The sequence below is a fragment of the Leucopleurus acutus genome, assembly GCF_964270905.1.
Source record: "Leucopleurus acutus genome assembly, chromosome: 14".
Lineage (NCBI taxonomy): Eukaryota > Metazoa > Chordata > Mammalia > Artiodactyla > Delphinidae > Leucopleurus > Leucopleurus acutus.
Window position 1 is genome coordinate 61886517 of NC_139156.1, and position 26115 is coordinate 61912631.

General features: G+C 43.6%; 1 protein-coding gene across 3 annotated transcripts; it reads right to left on the bottom strand.

Moving 5' to 3' along the window:
* Positions 1-592: 592 nt before the first annotated feature.
* On the bottom strand, positions 593-24390 carry EIF4EBP2 (eukaryotic translation initiation factor 4E binding protein 2). 3 transcript variants are annotated; one of them, XM_082855044.1, is made up of 4 exons: positions 23943-24390; positions 8616-8801; positions 6977-7051; positions 593-613 (listed from the first exon to the last, which is right to left on the bottom strand). In XM_082855044.1, the coding sequence occupies exons 1-3, from the start codon at positions 24085-24087 to the stop codon at positions 7020-7022; spliced, it is 363 nt and encodes a 120-aa protein (XP_082711170.1). In that variant the 5' UTR covers positions 24088-24390; the 3' UTR covers positions 593-613; positions 6977-7019. The 3 variants fall into 3 exon arrangements, with proteins under 3 accessions (XP_082711170.1, XP_082711169.1, XP_082711168.1); XM_082855043.1 differs by lacking the exon at positions 593-613 and adding an exon at positions 2394-4104; XM_082855042.1 differs by lacking the exon at positions 593-613 and having other exon boundaries at positions 2394-7051.
* Positions 24391-26115: the final 1725 nt, after the last annotated feature.

The window sequence follows — 26115 nt, forward strand, 5'->3', positions numbered from 1 at the left end:
GTAAGACCTACTTCTTAACTTAACCCTATTTTAGAGAAGGACACCAAAGGTTACAGAGACTGGGAATCCTGTCGGAGAGAATGTGGCTGCTATTAAGCGGTACAGAAGGAATTCAAGCCTGTCTCACTCCAAAGCCTGTGCTCTAAACCTCTATGCTGTTTTGTTCTGTGGACCTGTTTACATGGTCCACAGGATTCTTGAAAGGACAGGATTCTTGCTCTCAATACTAATATGTGAGCCTCACTGGATTAATAATAGCAAGGAATGTGATGCTCACGCAGCAGAGTCTAGTTTATTTTCAGACATCGGATATGATGGATTTCTAACAAGTGCTCCTGAGAGGCAGAGGCAGCCCTCGTCAGGAAAGCTGTTGTCTGGGCTTCCTCCAGGCTGGTACCTAAAGAAGGGCCTTCTTGGGTGCATCCAGCCCCAGCATGTACGTGTTCACCTCCAAGCTCCTTAGGGAAGGGACACATCACCTCCTGGCACATACAGGGCCAGATGGACAAAGTGCTCCGTAAATGTTGAGAGGAACTGACACATGAAGTGGCCAACTGCCTTTGCCCATCTTCCTCACCAGGCAAGATGCCCAAATGTGTCAACAGGATTTCACCTGAAATTTAAAAAAAAAAAAAAATTAAAAACACCAAGGTGATACTCAAGATCTTTATTGATTCAAGTGTAACAGCAACCGTTGGTGAGAATTTAACTTTCCCCCTAATTTCCAAACACTTGCTGGTTTGGAAGGACAGTTAGAAAAACAAGAAACAAAAACCTGATCACGGAGTCACACAGGACTGCCTCAGGACTGCGTGGTGCCCGCTGTTCTCCATCCACGACAGTGAAATGGACAGGCCGGGTAAGGGGATACCCACAATAAGGGAGACGAAGGGAAGACCAAGGAAAGTACTGGCAGTCTCTGTTTTTCCATTCAGAATGGATGGAACTGGGCCACTGGTGGCACAACGACAGGGAAGAACATTTTTTTTTTAATATATATAAAACATTTTAAAGATGCTTAAAATGGACATCCGAAAAACGTGAGTGTCCTCTGGGCTCTCCAAGACACCCTCTTTAAGGTTCGCCCCTGGGTAGCAGAGGGTCTCCTCACCCAGGTGGCAAGAGATGGGCTCCATCTCCAGGCGAAGGAAAGGCACTGGCTCACAGTCCTCAGTGATTGGAACACACACCAGGAGCAGGATGCCTCACCACACAGCTTGCCCCTCATCTCTCGTGTTACTCCCCTACTCTCCTGGTTTCAAGTAAAAATGACCCTTGGCCTGGGCTTGGGTTTTTTGTTTTGTTTTAAAGATTAAGATGGAGACGAAGGGGGTACATTGGGGCAAGAATGGATACTCTGTGCTAGATTCATGCAATCTCAGGTGTTCAGGAATTTGGGGTTTAAGCACCGGCAAGAGCTCCCTTTGGAAATTTCAACGTGGCCAAATGATTATCAAGCACTGCAGCATCTCTCTGCCAGCCTCCCACTCTTAGAAAGGTGGCAGAGAGAGAGTTTAAATACCCCAGGAATGTGTTTCATCTCAGTACTATTTTCCATTGGGGATCCAGACAGTATGGTCTGCCAGGGCTGCAGGCAGAGGAAGCAAAGAGAAACCACAGATCATCTGAACAGGGACTTGAAATACTTCTCCTAAATCTAAGCTTTGCCAAAAGGTGTCAACTTCCAGGACCAGCCCAGAGAAAGAAATGTAAATTACAGAGGGTGGGAAAGGTGACAGTAATGACTGTATCAACCATCCTTAGTCTTTCTTCAATCAGACATGTCCGTGAGCAAGCCTCAGGGAAACGCCAATACTCAACTGGAGAAACATGGCTAGAACAGGAAACGCCCCTGGGGTATAAGCATTCTAAAGAATTGTGACCCGACCGCCTCAAGATCTGATGTCATCTTTTATCAAAAGCTGGGAGAGAGGTAAAGCGGTGGGGATAGTAATGTGTGGTAACTACGCCCCCCTTCAAAGTCCAGACAGAAATTGCCCTCCCAAGGAAACAACGCTTCTTTTTTGTTTTTTTTGACAACGCTTCTTTAAAACAAATACTACCCCCTCCTAGATATCATGGGCAGCTAAGAGATTGGGTTTCGCAGATTAATAAATAGCTCCCCTTATCATGTAGTCCAGAAACATGATAAGGGGAAGTTTTGACCCAGAGAGAAAAGCACCGGGCCTCCCTTCTGGAGGGGAATGTAAAGGGCTGAGGGCCCAGGCTGCAAGCAGCCAAGATACATGATACCCCTAAGGTCTGACAGACCCAAAGAGCTGGTAACGCAAACAGCAAAAATAAAAGACCACCTATTTTGACTCCACCTCAAAATCAGACGGAAAAAAATTCATTTGAAGGTGCTTTGAAGATGAGTTCATTAATTCTGGAAGAAGTACCTTTTTCTTTCTTTTTTTTTTATAGCTGCCTCAGCAGCAATGCTTTTTTATTCAAGCATACTCTAAAGCAAGCAGGGCTATAGATAAAATGCTGGGAAGAGTTGGAGCATAAATCCAAACAAGAATTTGCATCCTTAAGATGCCTGAAATCTCTAAAAACTTGGCACAGGTGCCAGAAACACATAGCAGACATTCACTAAACGCGTGTTGAACTGACAAGCTTCATCTAAGTTTTTCTTCAGGTGAAGACAGCACTGGTTCTCTTTAAGAACCCGTTTCCATCAGGAAGCCCAGGATGAGGTGGGCACGCAGAGTTAACCTGCAGTGGATTTAAAGAACAATAAAGCACAGACAGACATTTCTAATTCCCAGATGTTCCCTACTTATTGAGAAGTGGCTTCTTGAGTGAGAGACCTGGCTCAAGTCTGCTTCAGCTGGTGTAGTTTGTGACAGCAGGTGCCAAGCATCGACTCTGGTGGGGATCTGGCTTCCGGATGCTCTCAGCTATGTCACCCTGAATCAGAACGGTTAGCTTTCCTCAGCCCAGTAACCCAAAATGTAATTCAAGTTTGCTCCCTTTGCTTAACAGCCCTGACTCCAATTAAGTCCATTTGAGTAGCTCAAATAGAAAGATCCAATTCCCTTTGTCAATTCCTGGCTAAAGGAGATACCGAGCAAGCAGTATTGAGTCTTAGATACCAAGCCAAGGACTTACAAAGAAGCAACCTTGGGCTGCTGGCAGTATACACCAGGCAAATGTATAGATACATTCTCCTGGGAATTGCCATTTCTTGCCTCCCCTCTTAAAACTGGCAGTAGCCATGGGGAGAGAATCCGTTTTTCATCTGTTTGTCGATGCACATCTTAAGAGAACTGTTTTCAGTAACAACACCTCTCTCAGTATATCATCTACTTTAAACCTACCCCCTCTTGTTGACCTGGTTTCATTCTCTATTGGGGGCGAGGTGGTTTTAAAGTACACCCAAAATTCTTTGATACCGCTCCATGCAGTAGGTGGGGTGTAACTCCCCTCCCCTTGAGTGTAGGCTGGCTTAGTGGCTTGCTTCTAAGGAACGGAATAGGAAGGCGTGATGACGTGTGCTTTCGGAGACTGTCATAAAAGGCACTGCAGATTCCTCCTTGCCCTCTTTCTCTGGGATCACTTGCTCAGGGGGAGCCAGCTGCCATGCTGTGAGGACACTCATGCTGCCCTAAAAAGAGATCCACACAGAAAGACACTGAGGCATTTTGCCAACAGCCACAAAGAAAGCTCAGAAGTGGATTCTCAAGGCCCAGGTGACTGCAGACCCCACTAACATCTTGACTGCAACTTCCTATGACCCTGTGCCAGACCCATCACGTGAAGCTGCTTCCCAGGTCCCAACCACAGAAACTGACAGATAATGTTTGCTCTTTTAAGATGTTAAGTTTTGGGGTAATGTGTTAAACAGCAATAGATAACTAACGCAGATGGAGGGACAAAACTCTTGGCTTGGAAGCCTAATAGCTAGAAGCCAGCTTCTCTACACTGTGGTCTTGAGAACACAATAGCTATTTCAACAGAATATGAGGAAGTGGTGAACTTAATGCACCACACTACGAAGGAGGTAGAATCATGACAATGCATGTCTCCTGCTGGAATTTGGACAAGGTCATTTCTCACCGACATGGATTGTCCCCAGAAGTACAGAAACATGGTTTTCTCCTAAGAAGAAAAGTACAAATAATCAATAAGATTTTAAGAACCGCCTAAATCAAATGCTACCCTAAGGGGGTTCCCTTTCCAGGAAAAAGCCCAGAGAGATTATTCATTGAGGGCTTCAACTGTGAGATTCCTTCCAAACATACAGGAGTAAACCACCTACTGGATTCTGGCTTGCCCTGAAAATGATTCTATGAGGCATGGCACAAAGTGTCATCTGTTGGAAGTTCATCTATTGCCTTGTGAAATTATCTTTGAAATGCCGATTTATGGAGGCCAAAGTATCTCTAGTAGCAGTGGCCTCCAGGAAGGAATTGCACCAAGCAGTATGGAGGTCGTTACAGAGATGGCTAAAGGATTGGGAAGCTGCTATATTATACAGCTGACACTCCCAAGAAGTACTAGAAATATGGCCTCTGATTAGGGGGCCACATGCAGCAATTCCTCAAGAGAGCAAAAAAGGGGAACATGGCATCTTAAGACTACTCAAGCTGGCATGTTTTAAATCCACTCCCCGTCTCTCAGTGAGGAAGCCGAGTTTTCATGTGCAGCAGTAAAGAGCAAACAAGGGCGCGTGCTTCTGCTGACAGCCCGACTACTCGCTGTAGTGGAGTCAGATTCCAGAGGATGCCCAGGCCGGGCCCTGAGGAGGATGAAAGCGTCACTCCCAAAGAATCAAGCTCCCAGGGGACAATGAGGTCCTGAGCAAGCTTCTCATGCAAATTACCAATGCACCTTAAGTTGTTCCAAGAGTATGTAAAGTGAAATTTGGAGTTTAATTAAAATCAAAACAGAGATACATTAAAAAGCAAACAAAAAATACTTTTCCATTCATCAATTTTTTGAGACTGAAAGCATCTCCAAAACTTTGGAGATCCAGCTTATTCCTGAGAGACATCAACCATCACAAAAGGTTTCACTTTTTGAACTCTTCACATTTTGTAGCAGAAAACAGAACAAAGTTCCTCAGACACCCTTCCTTCTTTCTGTCTAAAATGTATTCGCAAACAGGGTCTCTTCATAGTTCAAAAGAAAAACAGCTTTCTATCTTAGCCAACTGGCCTGTTACTCTCACCCTGGGATCTGATCTCTTAATAAGAGGGTTCAGGGCACCAAATCCAACCAGAAATTCCCAGGACACCAGTGGCTATTTTACTTGTCTTTCTATGAGGGGAGTCACTCTCCCAGGATTACTGGGCCAGTCAATAGTCAGGACCACGGGATGGGGAATGAAGCAGCAAAGGGTAAGGGAAAAGAATGAGGTTTCCATGAACAACCCAGGGAAGGCAGAAGAGTCCAGTTTCACAATCCACCCACTTACAAACTCCAAACATGCACACCCAAAACTAGAGCGAGAAGGAAAGAGCTCGTAAGGGACTAGGGAAGACGAGGGATGGTGACGTGGAACAGCAGACTCGCCTACGGACAATCCTCACCCTCCTAACACTGGAAGATGTGTAATTAAAAAGTTGCTGTTCAAAATTGTACTGAAAACATATCTAAAAATAGGTCTGTACTCATCTTAAAAATAAAAGGTCACTCCTCAGTTAAGAGGAGTGACAGATATTATCAGATACCGACACTTGAGGTATCCCGGATGTACATTTGAAAAATGGCCTGGCAGAGATAAGGGAGGGAAGGAAGGAAGGAGGGAGGGAGGGAGTGAAAGACGGGGAAATTCAGAGTACCATGGGAAAGATAGAAAAGCGGAAGGAACGCATTTTTAAGCCCATGCTTATCTATCTCAGCAGCCAAACAAAGCAGGTCCACAGAGGAAAGAAGTTCAGCTCTTTTCTAAGAGCGTTTCTGAAAGTCAACTTCAAACTCAAAAATCACAGACAACAAGTAGCACAATGCTCACTGGACTGAAAAACAAGGACTACTGAGCCTGGGTACTCAAACAGTTCAATGTCTTCCGAGGTCATTCCTGGGTATCATCCTGCAGAGGACTATTGGGTTGGCCAAAAAGTTCGTTCTGGTTTTTCTGTAACATCTTATGGAAAAACCAGAACGAACTTTTTGGTCAACCCAATATATCGGGCCTTATCCAAAGAGCCTCTGGGACCTGCTCTGGGAGCAGGAGAAATCACGTGGATAGCTCAGAGTACAAAAGGATTGCAAGCAACAAGATGCAAGCAGGGAGGGGTGGGAGAAGGGGAGGAAAAAGAACAACTGGTGACCGAAGACCCCCTTCCGATGTAGAGTTAAGAAATGTTTGCACAATTGTGATAAGTAAACGAATGGGAAGATGAACTATAATACTAAAGACAGAAGACATTCCTCCCAGAGGAAGGAGGGGAAGTGGACCTCAAAACAGTGCCCCAGGGTAATGCTACCAGAGATGTACAAACAGCGTTCTGTCCCCAAGGACAAACACCTCAAGGTAAAAGAGAAAGCAGCTCTCTTCCTGTTTACTGTTTCCCTCCAAGGGTTTTCAAGACCCCAAACTCAGACTTTTGCAGCACTGAAACATGAGCAAGACAGGGAGGAGAGACAGAGGGTAAGAACAGGAATGATGCTGAACCTATCAAACCTCCATATCACTTCCCCAGACTTCCCAGCCAGCCAATTATTGGTAGGTTGATATTTGATTTGGGATTAAAAAAAAAAATGGAGGGAAGGGGGAACCAGAGGTTAACTGTTTTCCTCTGTGGGCTGCTTAGTTCTACAGAAATATGCGAAGGGCCTTCAATCTAACTGTCTAACTGGGAAGGGGAACAGGAAATAGGGAGAAGAAATAGTCAGATGCAGCTCATCTTTGCATCCTTTGGCACCCGGAGAAGGAGCAGGGGAGCAGGAGACTGCAGCAGGGATGGCTGATACTGCCTCTTCTGTCTCTGCATTGTTGATCCTATTGGCCAAATCAGGTACACACATGTGTCAGTGTTGCCGCTTTTCTTCTGATCCTCGCAGGACAGTCAGATGTCCATCTCAAACTGAGCATCATCTCCTGGTTAGAATGAAGAACAGGAAAAGTTAAGCATGAAGAGGTAAAGAAAAACAGTTTTAACTATAATTCCCTTTGCACAAAGGTCAAAAAGGAATTCAAACTGTCCCATTCCCTGCAGCCTTGAAACAACTATTCTGCTTTGCTTTGGCTAGTCTTTTTAATCTGGGGGAAAAACAAGAATGGCAGTCAAATCACCCACAGGGAGGAGCAATTGGGGGAAAGGATACAAGTGAAAACTTTCTGAGTGTCCCTTTGTCCAGAGGTTGACCAAACGGGAGCTCCTGGGGAGCACCTGGCCATCTATCAAGTCAGCACATTCTTCTGGAGGCTCTGAACTTTGGCCTTGCTCTGAATCGACACTTTGTCCATTAAAGACTCATTTGGAATTTGAGGAGGCAGAATGCTGGCTCGTGTAAAAGGGTCATGGAGTGCAATCCAAGGTGTACTTCAGGAGCTGGCCATTTCCACAGACACAGAGAGGACTCATTAATAAACGTGTGTGTGTGAGTATGGGGGAGTATTTACTGAAATATTATAGGCAGTCCTGGAAAACGGGGTGAAAAACCATACTGCTTTTCCCTACACCAGGGCTCCCCAACCCCCCAGCCACGGACTGGTACTGTGGGCAAGTGAGCGAAGCTTCATCTCTATTTACTGCCGCTCCCCATTGCTCGCATTACCGCCTGAGCTCTGCCTCCTGTCAGATCAGCTGCAGCATTAGATTCTCACAGGAGTGTGAACCCTACTGTGAACTGCGCATGCGAGGGATCTAGGTTGTGCGCTCCTTATGAGAATCTAACGCCTGAAGATCTGAGGTGGAGCTGAGGCAGTGATGCTAGCTCTGGGGAGCGGCTGCAAATACAGATTATCATTAGCAGAGAGGTCTGACTGCACAGAGACCCTAATAAATCAACTGCTTGCAGACACATATCAAAACCCTATCAGTGAGGGGCAAGTGAAAACAAGCTCAGGGCTCCCCCTGATTCTGCATTATGATTGAGTTGTATAATTATTTCATTACATATTACAGTGTAATAATAATACAAATAAAGCACACAATAAATGTAATGCACTTGAATCATCCCAAAACCATCCCCCCAGTCCATGGAAAAATCATCTTCCACAAAACTGGTCCCTGGTGCCAAAAAGGTTGGGGACCGCTGCCCTACACCACAAAAATGACGTTCTTCTTGTAAGAAGCAAGGTCTGTTTCTTGAGGGTGATGGAAATGGGAGCTATTAAATTGTTTTGTTTCTCTGTGTGTGTGTTACCCTTAGTCCAACAAAGCCCAGGTTCAAGGAGTCCTCTTTGGGATTTACCATTCCCTGATTTTGGATTCTTCCTCACCCCCCAACCCCCACCTAGATTAGATCTGGTTATGGTTTAGAACTCAGGGTTTTCAGAACAATTCAATAAGCCTTGGTGAGGGGAGTACGGGGAACCTTAGAGACATATGACTGAATATTAGTTATAAGTGAAGCATCAACATTTTTTCAACCCACAGCAGACTGACATTCGAATCCCAGGGCTACCCTCTTGGTCCCTAATACCAGCATTCTCTTACCAACTGCATGCTTCCTGTCATGATTGTTCAAGTTGTTCAAATTGTTTACTTCTATTTTGGAGTCTTCAATTAAGGTGCCGGGGCTGGTGACTCCTGGGATATTGGGCAGATGGCAGGGCGGGGTCTGAGCCATGGGAGAGTTGCGACGATCCAACAGAAACTTTCGATCATAAATGATTCGAGTTCCTGGAAAACAGGGTTTAAAGAAGACAGAAGTTTTGTATCCTGTTTCAAATACAATTTTAGGACAAGGAAAGTAGAAATTTACCTTTACTTTCCTTGCTTTGAAAAATAAGAACTTAGTAACAATTCAAAAAGGCAGGACTTCCCTGGTGACGCACTGGTTAAGAATCTGCCTGCCAATGCAGGGGACACAGGTTCGATCCCAGGTCCAGGAAGATCCCACATGCCGCGGAGCAACTAAGCCTGTGCACCACAACTACTGAACCTACGCTCTAGAGCCTGTGAGCCACAACTGCTGAGCCTATGTGCTGCAACTACTGAAGCCCGCTTACTCTAGGACCCATGTGCCGCAACTACTGAGCCCACGTGCCACTACTGAAGCCCGCACACCTAGAGCCCGTGCTCTGCAACAAGAGAAGCCACTGCAAATGAGAAGCGCACGCACCACAACGAAGAGTAGCCCCTGCTCGCCACAACTAGAGTAAAGCCCGCATGCAGCAACGAAGACCCAATGCAGCCAAAGAAAACAAACAAACAAACAAAAAGGTAGCTGAAATTATGAGGAATGAATCATTCTGGAAAGCAGAAAACTTAGTTCAATTTTCGAAAAATGAATAATTTGAACTATTTTGGATGGAAATTTTTCTAATACAGATTTTAAAACTTTTTACCACCTTAAACTGAAAACCAACCCTTTCTTGATGAATCCGGTTGATTATTATGAAACTCATTTATTATACTATGTTGTGACGTAGGGAGTCTCAGGGCCTATTCAGTTGGTGCTCTGTATTTTCCTTATACCGAATAGGATTCAGATAGCCAGGTTGTGCTTATGGCCCTCCCCACCATGGTTTCCTTGTCTCCTCCCTCACTGTTTGGCTAAGAACCATCTTTTGTCCATGTCTTAGTTTGGTTGCCCTAACCAAATACCACATTTTGGGTGTGTTACACAGAAATGTATTTCCTTACAGTTCTTTCTCATTGTGTCCTGCCACGGGGGAGAGGGGAGCAAGCTCTCTGGTGTCTCTTTTGGGACACTAATCCTATTGTGAGAGCCCCACCCTCAGGACTTCATCTAAACCTAATTACCTCCCAAGGCCCTATCTCTAAGTATCATCACATTGTGGGGGTCAGTGCTTCAATATATGAATGGGGGGGAGCACAATTCAGTCTACAGTACACCCTTTACACCCATTCTAACTTGATACATCTAATCTGTTGGGTTTGGAAACTGGTGATCTGCTTATTTTAACACTATGTAAAATACGAGCAAGTAGGCTGGGAAGGCGCCTGATGGTTTTCCAATGAACAAAGGGAAGGAGCTTTAGTGGATGGATTTTGTTGTGTCACCTCCACTTTTGTCCATGGCTAGGTTTCAGAAGGGTGAGATTTCACCGTGAGATGTTCTTACTAATATTCACGTTGCAAGTCGGAACAAGATTATTCTCACTTCTGTAGTACACTAAGCTTGGAAACTGAGGTGAGGTGGTGAAAAAAAAGCACAGGATAAAAGCAAGCCTTCTATTTCTAAATTATATATTAACAACAACATAAACATTAAAGAATTATAATTGAACCAAGTAGGAAATAAGTAGTAGAAATTCTACCTAAATGTGTCAGATATAAGAGAAACTTTGAAGAAATCCTGTGACTTTGCAGGGGCAATAAAATACATTTTTTAACTTCTTTGGGATATAATTCATGTACAATTCATTCAAAGTGTATAATTCAATAGTTTTTAGTATATTCATAGAATTGTGCAATCATCACCACAATCTTTTTTTTTTTTTGGCTGTGCCATGAGGCTTTCAGGATCTTAGTTCCCCGACCAGGAACTGAACCTGGGCCACAGCAGTGAAAGCGCCGGGTCCTAACCACTGGACCCCCAGGGAATTCCCACCACAAACTATTTTAGAACACTGTCATCATCCCCAAGATAACCCATATACATTTAGCAGTCCCTCCCCACGTTTTGCCAACCTCTCCAGCCTAGGCAACCACTGATCTGTTTTCTGTCTCTATAGATTTGCCTATTCTAGACTTTTCATAAAATACAATCAAGCAATATGTGTCCGTTTATGACTGCTTCTTTCACCTGCAGGTTTTTAAGATTCATTCACGTTTAGCATTTATCAGTACAGTTGACCCTTGAACAATGCAAGTTTGAACTGTTTTTCAACAGGAAGTATTGCAGTACTATATGGTCAGTGTTGGTTGAATCCATGGAGGAAGAGAGCCAACTACAGGTTACACTTGGATTAACCCCCACGTTGTTCAAGGATCAACTGTACTTAATTTCTTTGTATTGCCAAATAATACTCCATTGTATGTATAAATCACATTTTATCAATTAACCAGTTGATGGACATCTGGGTTGTTTCCACTTTGAATAATGCTGCTATAAACATTCACGTAGGGAGTTCCCTGGTGGCGCAGCAGTTAAGAATCCGCCTGCCAATGCAGGGGACACGGGTTCGAGCCTTGGTCGGGGAAGACCCCACACGCCGTGGAGCAATTAAGCCCGTGTGCCACAACTACTGAGCCACGCACGTAGAGCCCGTGCTCCACAACGAGAAGCCACCGCAATGAGAAGCCCGTGCACCGCAACAAAGAGTAGCCCCCGCTCGACGCAACTAGAGAAAGCCCGCGCACAGCAATGAAGACCCAATGCAGCCAAAAATTAATTAATTAAAAAAAAAGTCAATTGGCCGTAATTGTGAGGGTTTATTTCTGGACTTCCACTGATCTATGTGTATCCTTATGGCAGTACTACACGGTCTTGATTTGTAACAACTTCTGAAATCAGGAAGTGTGAGTCTTCTAACTTTTTCTTTTTCAAGATTGCTTGGGCTATTTTAGGTCTCTTAAAGATCCATATATGAATTTTAGAGTCAGCCTGTCAACTTCGGCAAAGAAGCCAGCTGGGATTTGGATGGGGATTGTGCTGAATATACAGATAAATTTGGGGAGTAGTGCCATCTTAACAATATTAAATCTTCTGATTCATGAACATGGATTGTCTATTTATATAGGTCTTCTTTCTTTCAACAATGTTATCTAGTTTCCACAGTATATGTTTTGTGCTTTTTTTGTTAAATTTATACCTATGTATTTTATCATTTTTATGCTATTTTAAATGGAATTATTTTATTTCATTTTTGAATTGTTTATTAAAAGTATACAGAAACACAATTGGTTTTTGTATACTAATCTTGTTTCTTTCAGCCTTACTAAACTCACTTCTTTTAATAGTTTAGTGGATTTTTAAGATACATTTGGTTTCAAATGCACACAAAATAAACAATTCAGAAGAGAAGACACCCTGAAGAACTAGGATCTTAACTGATGCTGTTAATGTTCTTAAATATGGCCAGGGAAAATATGGGTACAAAACCACGGTATTTTAAGTGTTTGAATTTTAGATCACTGCAAGCTGAAAAAATTAACTGTAGCAGATACAGAGCAAAAAAAAGGGAATTAACATGTGACTAAGGATTCTGTGGTGTAACTGAAAAGCATTTGACATTCAAAAAACCAAAACTATTAAAAGAAAAACATTAAGACCTGACTATGAATAAAATGCCAGGGGAAAAAACCCTTTATATTTCCTTTTTTAGATATTGTGTTTACTGTGAAATTATATGAATTCTAAGACAATTAAAAACCTAATATTCAGGGTCTCTTATACATGTGCATAGACACATTTTCTGAAGCAAGAACTTCCAATAATTCAAATTTCAACTGCCGGCCACATTTATGTCAGCCCAATTCAACATCAACCAATGCATCCACAACTAACTAGAGAAAAGTTAACCATAAATTCCTAAAGAAGGTTAAAAAAATCCATAGCTTGCATATAACACAATATTAAAATGGAGCATGATTTTAATAAATTGATGGAGTGTTAAAAAAAAGAATCTATTTGACATTGACAGTGGAAACTTTTTCTGTCCAGTGAGTGTTCCATTTCCTTTTCTATGAAAATCATCATACTCCTTGGTTTTATACTGAAAAGTTACAAAATTCATAGTATCGTTATATGCTATTTATTGATTTTCAATGTTTACAATCAAATCATAATAAAAGTGAATTATCATAGTTAAGGAAGAGTATGTAAATATTACAGACCTTGATATTGTAAAAAATAATGGAAAGGCAGACCTACCAGGGAAGTAGAGGCAGGACAGGTAGATAGTATAATCTCATATGGTGGAGAGTTAAAACTATCAGATTGAAACACAAGAGGTTTAACTATAGTATTTACAGTTTTAAAGGTAACTACCCAGAAGAACCCAAAACGATAAAACAATCTACAAAAATTGGTAAATGGAGAGAGGAGGGAAAATGAGAGGATAGAAAGTAATGAAAGTGTCCTATATGCCTCATTTTCATAATAGGGAGTCAACAGTATCATCCAATGTTAAGAAATCAAGAAATTGTGGTATACGTATATTATTTACAGTAACAGCGGTGTAACCAATAAAATCACTATAAACAGAAACTGTTAAAAGCAGTAGTCTCTTAGCATTTCTGCATTTTATGTGCTTCTGTTCAATTTTTCTTTTTCTATTTTGTTTTAACACTTGCATATATTACTTTAGTCTTCATGTTTGGATTTCAAAACAAATAGGAATCTTTAGATCTAGGTTAACATTAGATATCTATAAACATTCTTCATCCCTTGGTGACCACTTTTTCGGATAAATCTAATACCCTGACCCAGCATTTTCTAAATGCTGACATTCCTAGGAAAACATGAGAGTAAAACTGAGTCCCTTTGATGGAGAACAGAGAGGAGGAAAAAAAGGCTCTATCTTTTGATCTAAAAACTAGTGATTTTCAAATGGCAGGGAACAAGAGGGTGAATAAAGGCGGCCCAAAATTATGCTTGTGAAGATGGTTAGTACACAAACAAGGTCATTCAAGCCTAAGGGCCTCTTTCAAGACCAAGTAGCTTAGTTTAAATGATAATTAATGCATATATTAAGCTACATACACCCAAGAAACTGTATAACCTGAAATAAAACCACCTAGACAAAGTCCACTGTAACATGGTTAACTGACAGGGTAGTAGTTAGTATGCTTTTGCAGGGTCCTGACCATAAAACTTTAACTAAGGCTGCTTCCAGAATTAGAAATAAGCATCCACTCATGCAAATAGACACTTCAGAAAAAGAAACAATAAGTAACTTGCCCAAACTGAATAGCTTGAATAGCTGGTGACAAAACCCTCCAAGAAGGCTGAGATGAACCTATACCCTCTTAACAATATCCTAGGCAAGAAGGGAGAGTGTAGGGTCAACTAGGGCTTCCCGCAGGGGACTTTAGCCATCAAAGAGGAAAATCTTTCTCAGAAAAGCGTTAGTGGTCTTCCCGCTTACAATCCTTAGGCCAAAACTGGGTCAGATGCCCGCCAGCCCAGACACTGGGGAAGCCACAGAGTAGTCAGGGTGCATCTTCTGGGACTTGGCACACTACCACTTTAAAAAAATGAGGGAACGTGGGGTAGCATGGAAAAAGAGTGAACGGCTGTTGGGCTGGAAACCAATAGAGTCAGTCACGTCACGTCTGTATTTAATATTTACCTAAATTTAAATCCTCATCTTCCACAGTAGGAAACTGTTAATATCTAAAACTGAGAAATAGCATTAAATCATGTTACTCAGAAATCCAGAGGTAAACACTAGAAGAAATGGCTGAAAGAGTTTAAAATGGTTTCTCTGGGGAGTGGAACTGGAGATGAGATGGGGCATGAGAATGTTGCTTTTTGTTATTAGCCTAATACTATATGACTTTTAAACTTTACTTTCATGGTTACAAAAAATAAATGTAAAAGAAAAATAAAAGGGTGATTGCATGAATACTGAAGGCATTTTTCTAAGTCAAACAAGTCAGTCACAAAAGACAAATATTTTATGACCCCACGAATATGAGGGACCTGGACTAGTCAAATTCATAGAGACAGAACATAGAACGATGATTGCCAGTGGCTGGAGGTGGGCAGGTAATGGGGAGTTATTGTTTAATGTGTATGAAGTTTCAGTTTGGGAAGATGAAAGAAGTCCTAGAGATGGATGGTGGTGATGGTTGCGCAACAATGTGAATGTACTTAATCATGGAACGGTACCTGAAAAATGGTTAAAATGGTCAATTTTATGTTATGTATATTTTCCAATAAGAAATATATATGATTTCAGACTTCTAGCCTCCAGAAATGTAACAGAATAAATCTGTTGTTTAAAGAACCCCCCACCATCAAATTTTTTTTAAGACCAAGAGAAAGTGTTAAAAAAAAAGCAAACCCCATTATAAGGTATCGGGGAAAAAAATGACTCAAAAATAATTTGCAAATATACATACATACATAACAGACTGACACTAAAGCCATGAGGAAGAAGGTATCCTTCAAATCTAGAAAGGAAAACAACAACATCAACAACAAAACACTTGGCAAGTAACCTCAGTATTCCATTAGAAATTCCTGACATTCTCCATCTATGCCTCATGTAAGGGCCCACCAAGAGATCAGAAACAGATACAAGATGAACAAGCAGCAAGTGTTTCCAATACACTCAGAAAGGTAGTCTGCCGCTTTCCCTCTTTCCTCCCAAGCCCGTCTCCCCCAATAATAAGGGAAAATAAGAAGTGAAAATACAGAAAGGACTTACAAATACAGTGGTTTTCTTTGCTTTTTATTATTCCAGCTTAAGAGGGTGATTAACAAGGCCTGTGTTTGATTGACTGTGTTAGAGAACATTCTTCAATGAACTACAGTTTTAAACATCTGTTCTTCATGGTGGCTCTGGATGAAAGGACAGACTCCTAAAAGCTCTATGCCAGATAACCCAGAGGAGGCTAAAAGCTGCCTAACCCAGTATCCTCCAGAGAAGTTGATGGTGGCCAAACCACATTTACTGTGTACAACCAGCAAATCCCTAAAATGCTAATAAAACCATGAGAGGGACAATTTTTACATCAAAAAAAGGCACAATTGGAGCCAGAGTATATTATAACTTAGTATGGCTAAATAATTATGGCAAACGGAAGACTTCCAAGGTTTGTGAAAAGCCAATCCTTATGGTCCTTTGATTAACTCCAATAAAGATTAACTCCAATAAAGATTTCCAAGATATTAATGTCAAAGGATGGCTCCCTGCCCAATCACGTAGGACACTGCCATAGCAGAACACAAACCTAGGCTGAAAGGGAAGTTGATAATGACCATCTTCCTATGCAGAAGGTCCAGCGCTTAGAAGAGGCTTTAGACAGCATCTGGCAGAAGCCTGTCATTTTACAGATGGAGAAACTAGCATCCAAAGAAAGATCACACAGTGACACAGGAGCCAGGAGACCGACACAAATAAGCAAGGTACTCTAAGCAAATCGGGCTCTCTTGAGTCTTGGTTGCAAAATGATCTGAAACAAATGACCTTTTTAGTTAGTACCAGGTCCAAAGTGGTATACAAACCACTAACTAATCTCAAATAAATGCCGACTGATTTTAAGTCTATCAAAATGAAGTACATCAAATATGTCCACGTCTGTTTGGGCTTGAACATTCATCTTGAAATAAATTTTCTCAAGAAATGCCTGGCTCTGATTCCAGGAAAATGCTGGTTGGATCTGCCAGACTGCTGACTGCATCCTGGATCAATTCTTTGGATTAGATTTCACAGATGTTGTGGTTCAGCCTCTGTAATGCTAATTATTAATGAAGGTTTGCTCACTGCTTTGGTATGAGGAAAGCACTCAGATTCAAGCCTGGCTTTCATTCCCACTTCTTGTTTTCCTCCCAAGTTCACTCCTCTTGGGCACTTAAAAAATAAAAATAAAAACAATGCATATATACATATCAATGTCTTCTACTTTTACTCATAGTGAGGAACTCATCAATAAAGTTCATAAGAGGCAAAGAAGCCTACTGGAGATCACTGGTCTAGGTCACTTTTTTTCAGTGCTGCTTCTTCATAATGGTTCTAGGAACTTATCAGACCAGAGAGTGGTTTCATTTCAATGTAAAAGCAGCCCGGCTCTAACATAAACATTCTCTGGTAATGAGATGAGCACCTTTCTCAAGCTCAAAGGATTAATTATGACATCTTAAAATGAACCACAAGCCTCTCAAACTTTCTGATAGGTACCTCTTAGAACCTAGAGAGCAATGGTCTATCTTCACCAGTGCTCACTTCTGCTATAAACAGCAGGCCATTTCTAAAAAAATTAAAATTGAATGAGGTATTACACTGATACTAAAACCAGACAAAGATACCACAAGAAAAATACAGACTAATATCCCTTATGAATATAGATGCAAAAATTCTCAACCATTAGCAAACTGAATTCAGCAACATATATAAAAAGGATTATATTCCATGACCAAATGGCACTTATCCCATGAATGCAAGGCTGGTTCAACATCTAAAAATAATTAACATAATACATCATACCAATAGAATAAAAAACAAAAATCACATGATCATCCCAATAGATGCAACATACACACACACACACACACACACACGCATTTGACAAAACCCAACACCCTTTCATAATAAAAACATTCAACAGACTAGGAATAAAAGGGAACCTCCTGAATCTGATAAAGAGCATCTACGAAAAACCACAGCTACCATCTTACCTAACGATGAAAGACTGGAGGTTTTCCCCTAATATTGAGAACAAGTCAAGGGAATCTGTTGTCACTCTCTTGCCATTTTTGCTCAACACTGTACTAAAGGTTCCAGTTCTAGCCAGGGCAATTAGGCAAGAAAAACAAAACAAAATGGGGCACCTAGATTGGTGAGAAAGAAGTAAAACTATCTCTATGCACAGGCAACTGTGATCTTGTATATAGATAATCCCAAGGAATCTATAAGAATTGAATTGTATTTTCCAGTTAATTGATCCTTGCTTGTTAAGGATTTTACTTTTAAAAACTACTCAATGAAATGAACAGCTTCAGTTTGTCGGGGCATTTGTCCTAAGGATCTGAAAGATCATTTATTCAGATATAAACACTTATAAATTTCTGAGCTTCTGGCTTCAAACTGTAGCCTGAGTATCAGGTGAAGAGGTCCTTTAAAAACGAGCCACACATCAGATAGATAGCTGCTGGGTGTTATAACACAGGTTTTAAGGGATCTTTGCAAAACAAAGTTCTGTGATAAACAAATTTGAAAATGGTAGCCTAGGCCTTACCTATTCAATAAGTTGAATGACAGCAAGTTTCAACTGACTTTTGTTTTATTATAAATAGATAAGCAAAAATCTTTTTTTTTTAAACAAACTTTTGTTTATTTATTTTTGGCTGCATTGTGTCTTCATTGCTGCGCAAGGGCTTTCTCTAGCTGCAGGGAGCAGGGGCTACTCTTCGTCACAGTGTGCGGGCTTCTCATTGTGGTGGCTTCTCTTGTTGCGGAGCACGGGCTCTAGGCACGTGGGCTCAGTAGTTGTGGCTCATGGGCTCTAGAGCACAGGTTCAGTAGTTGTGGCGCATGGGCTTAGCTGCTCCGCAGCATGTGGGATCTTCCTGGACCAGGGCTCGAACCCATGTCCCCTGCAATGGCAGGCAGATTCTTAACCACTGCGCCACCTGGGAAGTCCCGCACATTAATTTGTTCATCGAAACACTTGGGAGCCAAGAAAAAGATCTATCCTTCACCAACAAACTACTGTCCTGCTCAGGCTCTCTTCCTCTCCAACCAGATGAACTAGCTTTCCCACATTAACTTTACCTTGTCTGATCTGCAAATCTTTTTTTTTTCTCATCACAGCCTTTACTTTACTGCTGATTGGCAGTGAAGCATCTCCTACAACGTTATTTACTACTGTAGCTATTTGAGTTCCAAAATTATTTTGGCTGATTCCATATAAAAATAAAAAACCTGACATTCCTTAGTCATTAGTTATGACATGTCCACACACCAAAATATTTTTTTGTCCATACAAATCCATGAAGCCTGAGTATTATTCAAGACAATATTGAAAAATTGAAAGGACTTGATCTGCAAATCTTTACACTGTCTCCAAACCATGCAAGACCCCTCCCATAAAATCATCTTTAAGACTCCAGTCCTCACAAGGTCTTTGCACCAGGGAACAACCCTGGTAGTGCCAATTTACAGACTCATCACGTTTCACCCTTCCCGGTTCACACACAGGCCTCCGGAGAGCAGAAGGGAGTTGTGCACTATCAGCCTGGACGAGCTCTGTCTTCCCTCGTCAGGCTGTGACTGACGTGGAGCAGGCAGAGGCACTCCCCTCCACACATCACGCTGCTATATGCCTTGCGGCTGAGGGCTGCTGCCTTCCCAGGCTCAGAATTCAGTCCCTCATCAGCAAACATGCACCCAACACAAAACTGAGCTACATCTTCTAGTACATGCTTTGGCAGCTGACGAATATGAGACTACAGCCAAATCTGCTCCGGAATGACAACACATGTTAATTTTTGTTACTCTGAGATAAGTAAATGCCATCTTCCTCTAACACAAGGCAAAGTGATTGGACAACTTTCAACATGTTTTTCACACACTTCTCACATGTAATCATGAAGTCCTTTGGTTAATAACTGAAACGAGAGAGCCAAATAAGTACTCTTGCTGGTTCAGAAGTTTTGGCCTAGAATAAACTCAGCCCAAGGTCACTGAATTAGAAATTTTATAACAGTGAGAAACTGGCCTTCCTTCCCCATATCTACACAGAGCTCTATTCATTTCTCCCAAGAAAGGAATCAGATTAACACTCAGGACTCCCCCCAAATACTCTTACTTTATTATGGCTCACTCCAAGTGGATTCTTTTCCCTTCTTCCTGTCTTCTCCTTTATCCCCAGACCCTTCCAATGGCCTTCAGTGAACCAATCAATCACAGCAACTCTCCAGCTGGCAGAGAGGAAGCACAGAGTATGAACAAGATTTCAGACCATCATAGTTAGTTCCCCTCTGGTGCTCTTGTTATGGCAACAGCATACTTTTCCACAGCTGATGAGGATGTTATGCAGGAAAAGAAAGGCAAAAAGAAAGGCTCAAAGAGGTCTCTGTGTTTCTGCTCACTCCCCAGAGCACAACCCTCCCACAGGGAGACAGTTCAGAACTTAAAAAAAATAAGATAACAAAAAGAATCGCATTAGCTAGCATTCCAGAGGTAGAAGAGTCTTTTTAAATGTTTGTAAACTTCCTTTCCTAGGAAAATACACATCTTAAGACAAGAGAGGAAAAAACTGGACTAGGTATCAGGACACTAAATTTGCGACTACCCACTGACATTAGTTAGCTGTATGACACTAACAGGTTACTTAATTTCTCTCAGTTACAGAATGAAAGCATTAGGTTCCTTCTTAATGTCACAAAAGTGAAGGAGACTTCAGTAACTTTACCTTTCATTGAGGCCAGAAGCAGCTTCTCAAAGTTAGAAACAAACGTCATTCATCCCCATTCCTCCACAGGCAGATAAAACAAAACAAAATAAAATCCAAGGGCATTTTGAATTTACTCGAAAATTTTACTCTTCCTTAATAATGAGAAAATGTACACTTCTAAAAATATGAGAAATACAGCAAGTATGTTTTCACCCAACTCTCATTTTCCAAACCACAGGAATACAATTTTGAGAAACCTTTTCAAGGGTAAGCTGTATCCTCTGTGGGGAGAGGTGATAAGTTCGCTGTGCTGTGAATGTCCTTGCCCAGTCTGATCATTTAGGGCATTCAGCACATCAACTGTTATCCTGGAATGCTCTGACATGTGTATGACACTCCAGAAAGTTTCCAGAAGTTTGAGACAGAAAACTCTAATCCCCTTCCTTCCTACTAAATAGATTTTTCAATACAAGCCTTCTATCGCTTTTCTAAATGTTTTCAAGTCTGAAATATATAAGTTAGCACTTGACTCTTTAAAAGTTTTTGTTTTAGAACTAAAAAGCTTTTCCACCCCTAACCCCCACCAAGATTTTAAGACCATTCAGAGCAAAGACTGCATTTCCTACTTTTGTCTGTAGTCCCCTTTTGTGCAAAGCACTTCGCTAGACCCACAAAACTCACTTAAGGTACCTAACTGGATTAATTCAGGTGCCTAGAGGTGACCAAATAACAACCGTGGTTCAGGGAAGGAAAATTACATGAGAGGAGAGAGGGAAATGTAACAAAAGAGATGAACAAACCATCAGAAAATTGGAAACTTTCCAAAGCGGGGGGGAAACTAAATCAGTAAGTACTGAACATCTAGGCAGCACTGAGTTAATTGCTATAAAATAGTGATTAAATCCAATCACAACAGTGCTGTATCTTATAAACACATTATGTAAGTCTTTGTGTTAAAAATTTAAAGATGACAATGTGCTCTACCAATAAATATTGGCTCAATATAATAGATGAGCTAAGATGACAAGTATTTAAAACAGAAATTAAAAACTGTAGAAACTGGGACTTCCCTGGTGGCGCAGTGGTTAAGAATCCGCCTGCCGATGCAGGGGACACGGGTTCGTGCCCTGGTCCAGGAAGATCCCACATGCCACGGAGCGGCTAGGCCCGTGAGCCATGGCCGCCGAGCATGCTCGTCCAGAGCCTGTGCTCCGCAACGGGAGAGGCCACAGCAGTGAGAGGCCCGTGTACCGCAAAAAAAAGAATCCGCCTGTCAATGCAGGGGACACGGGCTCCAGCCCTGATCCAGGAAGATCCCACATGCTGCGGAGCAACTAAGCCCGTGCGCCACAACTACTGAGTCTGTGCTCTAGAGCCCGCACGCCACAACTACTGAAGCCCGTGTGCCTAGAGCCTGTGCTCCGCAGCAAGAGAAGCCACCGCAATGAGAAGCCCGTGCACCGCAACGAAGAGTAGCCCCTGCTCACCGCAACTAGAGAAAGCCTTCCCGCAGCAGCAAAGACCCAACACAGCCAATAAATATATTAATTTAAAAAAAGAAGTGTAGAATCTGGAGACAGGGTCAGTGATATTTGAGAAAGAAGTAGTGTCTGTGTACACAGAGAGGAAGGATAAATGAATCAGTATTTCTGGCAGAATCTTTCCAAGCACTGTAGGAACTAATCCAGACTATGAGACAGGCTTCTATCTTTTTTTTGTGTGTGTGCTACGCGGGCCTCTCACTGTTGTGGCCTCTCCCGTTGCAGAGCACAGGCTCCGGACGCACAGGCTCAGCGGCCCTGGCTCACGGGCCCAGCCACTCCGCGGCATGTGGGATCTTCCTGGACTCGGGCACGAACCCATGTCCCCTGCATGGGCAGGCGGACTCTCAACCACTTCGCCACCAGGGAAGCCCCAGGCTTCTATCTTTAAAGTACGCCTAAAGACTATGCCCTTACTTTAAAAGCATTGTAGCTTGGCTGTCTGAAATATGCCAAAAAGGGTGTCCCTGTGGCTCTTCCTTCAGGGGAATAATGATTAATATACAGCTAAAAGTTTAGTTCCTTCCTCAAAGAAATAATATCTGAGTGCAGTTGCTACTATGACATAAGTTCTGAACTGCTGGAAGCACAGGCATTACGGAATTCACAAAGAATTCTGGAAGAAGTTATAAATCTCTGTCCATCACCTTGGAAAACAGTACCCATTTCTTAAAAGCTGTCAGTTCAAATTCAAGACAACCCTATCTGGAGCAGATTCTGATCTGCCAAAATCTTTCACGATTAAAAGGCCAGAAGATTTCAGCATGTTCAGGGTCTGGCCTTGAACAGATCAGGTCAGGAGGGAGGTTTCTCCAATGAGGTAAGCCACCTCACTAGAAACTCCACTCCTCTGCAAAGTTATAACGTCCTTAACCCCAGTTCTCCACACTTATTAATGAACTTCTCCTGCCTGGGTCATTTAAAAGTCTTCCAAGGCAGCCACCCCACCCCTAGAGTGGCCTGGCTGGATTCCTCTGTAGAGCTCTCTCCTAGATTTTTATCCCCTGTTGGCAAGGTCTTCTTACTCTACCGCCTTGCTATTGTGCAACCGATTAAAGGATCGCCCAGGCCTAACTGCAGGGGATTGGTTGTAGTACAACTGGTGAGCCCAGCCCACAAGAACGAAGCTAGCAATCTTGCAGACTGCAGGGGCTGCCAGCAAAGTCCCAACCCTCTAGCCAGAGGCCGTCACCAAAAGGCAAAGTTACGAAGTTAAAAATGAAGCACCATTCCCTTCATAATGTCCTTCAAGATCGCAGTCCAGTCTCCTCCCTCTGGAGAAAAGCCCAGTGAGGGGAAAGACAACCTTTGAGCTCCCTTTTCCCGTGACCAATTAATTCAACGCTCTTCACCTCTACCCCAGTGTTCTTCCTTGTAAACAGTTTCTGGTCATACTTTGAAAAGCAGTGTTCAGAAACCCCGCTCTGCATTGCCCCTTCCCCAGGATCAAGCAAGCCCCCCAGCAAGGGTGCCCTGCTTGACAACGAACGCCCTCTTCGATCTACCTCCAAAGGCGGCGCCGCCAAAACCCTACCCTCAAGGCTGCCAGCGCTCTACCCTCAACACTATTACTTGAGCACTATTTTATCACTCCTCCTCCAGCCTGGGGACTCCCCCCACCCGCGGGGCCTGGTCCAGCAAAGTAAACAATGCTGTCAAAGCAGGATAACACTGGGCGAGGCTTCCAAACTCCGCATTCCAGCCTTCTCCTGGTGTTCTAAAAGCAGCTAAGCAAGTCATCGCAGCGTCCCAGGAGCGACTTACTCTCCCCAACTTCCTTTCTACAAAGGCCCGGGAGACGGCTCCAAAATCAAGCGTCAATGTGCACAACGACACAATACGTAAGAGGCAGAGGTAATGCGGAGTGAGTGCAAGGCCAAATGTAGACGAATTTGCCCCGGAGCAGGAGGAGAGGCGGCAGAAAACTGGGCAGAGTGCGTAAACCTGCCACGAGGCGGGAACAAGGGCTTTTTTTCGCTACAGGAGAGCCACTTCCCAGAGTGGGCACGCACTGAATCGAGCTGCAGGCGAGAGAGAACGCGAAGTTAAGGTTCCCGAAAGCTGTCTCACGGGGGCTTTGGTGGGGCTGCGGCGGAGCCGGGGTGGCCGGAGCGGCCAGCGTGGACACGCCCTGAGTTAAAGGATCGTGGCGGGAAACTGAGGGGACACCGCGGAGGCTGGCGCGGACGCGCTCGGGAGCCGGCTCCAGGCTCGGGTGAGGGCCGCACGGGCGGCCGGCGCTCACCTCCCGGCGTGGTGGAGAAGAGCGTCCCCCCGGGCGTGGTGCAATAGTCATGAGGTAGCTGCGCGGCGTCGCTGATGGGCACGGTGCGGGTGGGGATGGCGCGGCTCTGGCTGGGCTGGTGGCCGTTGCCGGCGGACGAGGACATGGCTCTGGACGCGGGCTCTCGGGCTTTGTCCGGCGGGTGGGCAGGCGGGCGGGCGGCGGCGGCGGCGGCTGGGGGCCCGGGCTGCTTCGGCTGCTCCGGCGGGCGGAAGGGCGGGCGGGGCTCGGCGCGCTCCGCTCGCTCCTCGCTCGCTTCCTCTCGTTCCCTTGTCCCGCTCCGCTCCCGCCGCCGCCCTCTCAGCCGCCGCCGCCGCCGCCGCCCGTTCCTCCGGCCTCCGCCAGCAGCCTCAGCAGCAGCAGTAGCAGCAGCAGCAGCAGCAGCAGCGGCAGCAGCGGCAGCAGCGGCGACGACGACGACGACCGGAAGCGGGCGAAGGCGGGAGCCAGAGAGAGCTCGGGGTAGCTGGTCGGCCGGATGTGACGTTCGAGGAGCGGGTGCTGTGCGACGAGGCGGGGCTGCTGATGGGCCGGGGCTTAAGCCCTGAGGGCTGGGCGCGAGTCGGGCAGAACCTACGCCAAGTGTTTGTCAGCTGCGCGTCGGTGGGCATGGAAAGCTTGCGTGTTTTTTCTTTGTTTGTTTTTTGCGGTACGCGGGCCTCTCACTGCTGTGGCCTCTCGCGTTGCAGAGCACAGGCTCCGGACGCACAGGCTCAGCGGCCATGGCTCACGGGCCCAGCCGCTCCGTGGCATGTGGGATCTTCCCGGAATGAGGCACGAACCCGTGTCCCTTGCATCGGCAGGCGGACTCTTAACCACTGCGCGACCAGGGAAGCCCGCGTGTTGTTTTTTTTTTAATTGTCAATCAACACTACTTTCCTTGAGCCGACTTCTGTTTCCTATCCATCTAAACAAAAGTGTTATTTTACTTTTAATTGCTCAATATTAAAATAAGCAATGCATGCATTTATTAAAAAACACAGCAGAAAGGTTTACGATGCCACCTCTCCCAGTTTCCCAATTCCCCTTTCGAGGGTGAACCACTGGGACCAGTTTATTGTGTATTCTTCCAGAGACAGTCCTTATATACAGACATAATACAACATATAAACGTTAAGAAAATAAAGAAATTAATAGCTGCTCATGTCACATGAGTGAGTATTGTGTTAGAGATAAAAGAAACTGAAGCACAGGGGAAGGTTAAGACCACGAGGTACCTGGAAAATTCAAATCTGTAACACTTTCTTTCCTCTAGGGATTCTCAAACTTTTTGATGTTAAAATTTACATTCTTGAAAAATTATTGAGGATCCCAAAGAGCTTTTGTTTGTGTGGATTATATCTGTTGATAATTACTCTATTAGAAACTAAAACAATCTTTAAATGTTTTATTTTATTTAAATAAAATAATGTCATCCCATGTAAACATAATATTTTTAAAGTTATATTTTCCAAAAAAATTAGTGAAAACAGTGGGGTTTTTTTACATTTTGGCAAACATTTTAATGTATACGTAATAGGAAACAGCTGCAGTCTCACATCTGTGTCTGTTTTTTTAAGATTTTTTTATATATTTAATTATTTATTTTTGGCTGTGTTGGGTCTTCGTTGCTGGTTGTGGTGAGCGTGGCCTACTCTTCATTGTGGTGCACAGGCTTCCCATTGTGGTGGCTTTTCTTGTTGTAGAGCATGGGCTCTAGGTGCACGGGTTTCAGTAGTTGCAGCATGCAGGCTCAGTAGTTGTGGCTCGCGGGCTCTAGAGAGCAGGCTCAGTAGTTGTGGCGCATGGACTTAGCTGCTCTGTGGCATGTGGAATCTTCCTGGCTCAGGGCTCGAACCCATGTCCCCTCAATTGGCAGGCGGATTCTTAACCACTGTGCAACCAGGGAAACCCTCACATCTGTTTCTGCGTTCACTCTGTTGTGTTGATTCAAGTATAAGAAGAAAACTCAGATTCACACAGGTATGTAGTTGAAAAAATAGGAAACTCACAGGTCCCTGGAAGGGGTCTCAGTGACCCCCAGGTATCTCCAGACCACGCTTTGAGAACTGATGCTCTAGTCAACATTACCTCTGTCCACATCATTCCCAAAATGGAATTGAAAAGAAAATCATGGGTACCACAAACATAGCTA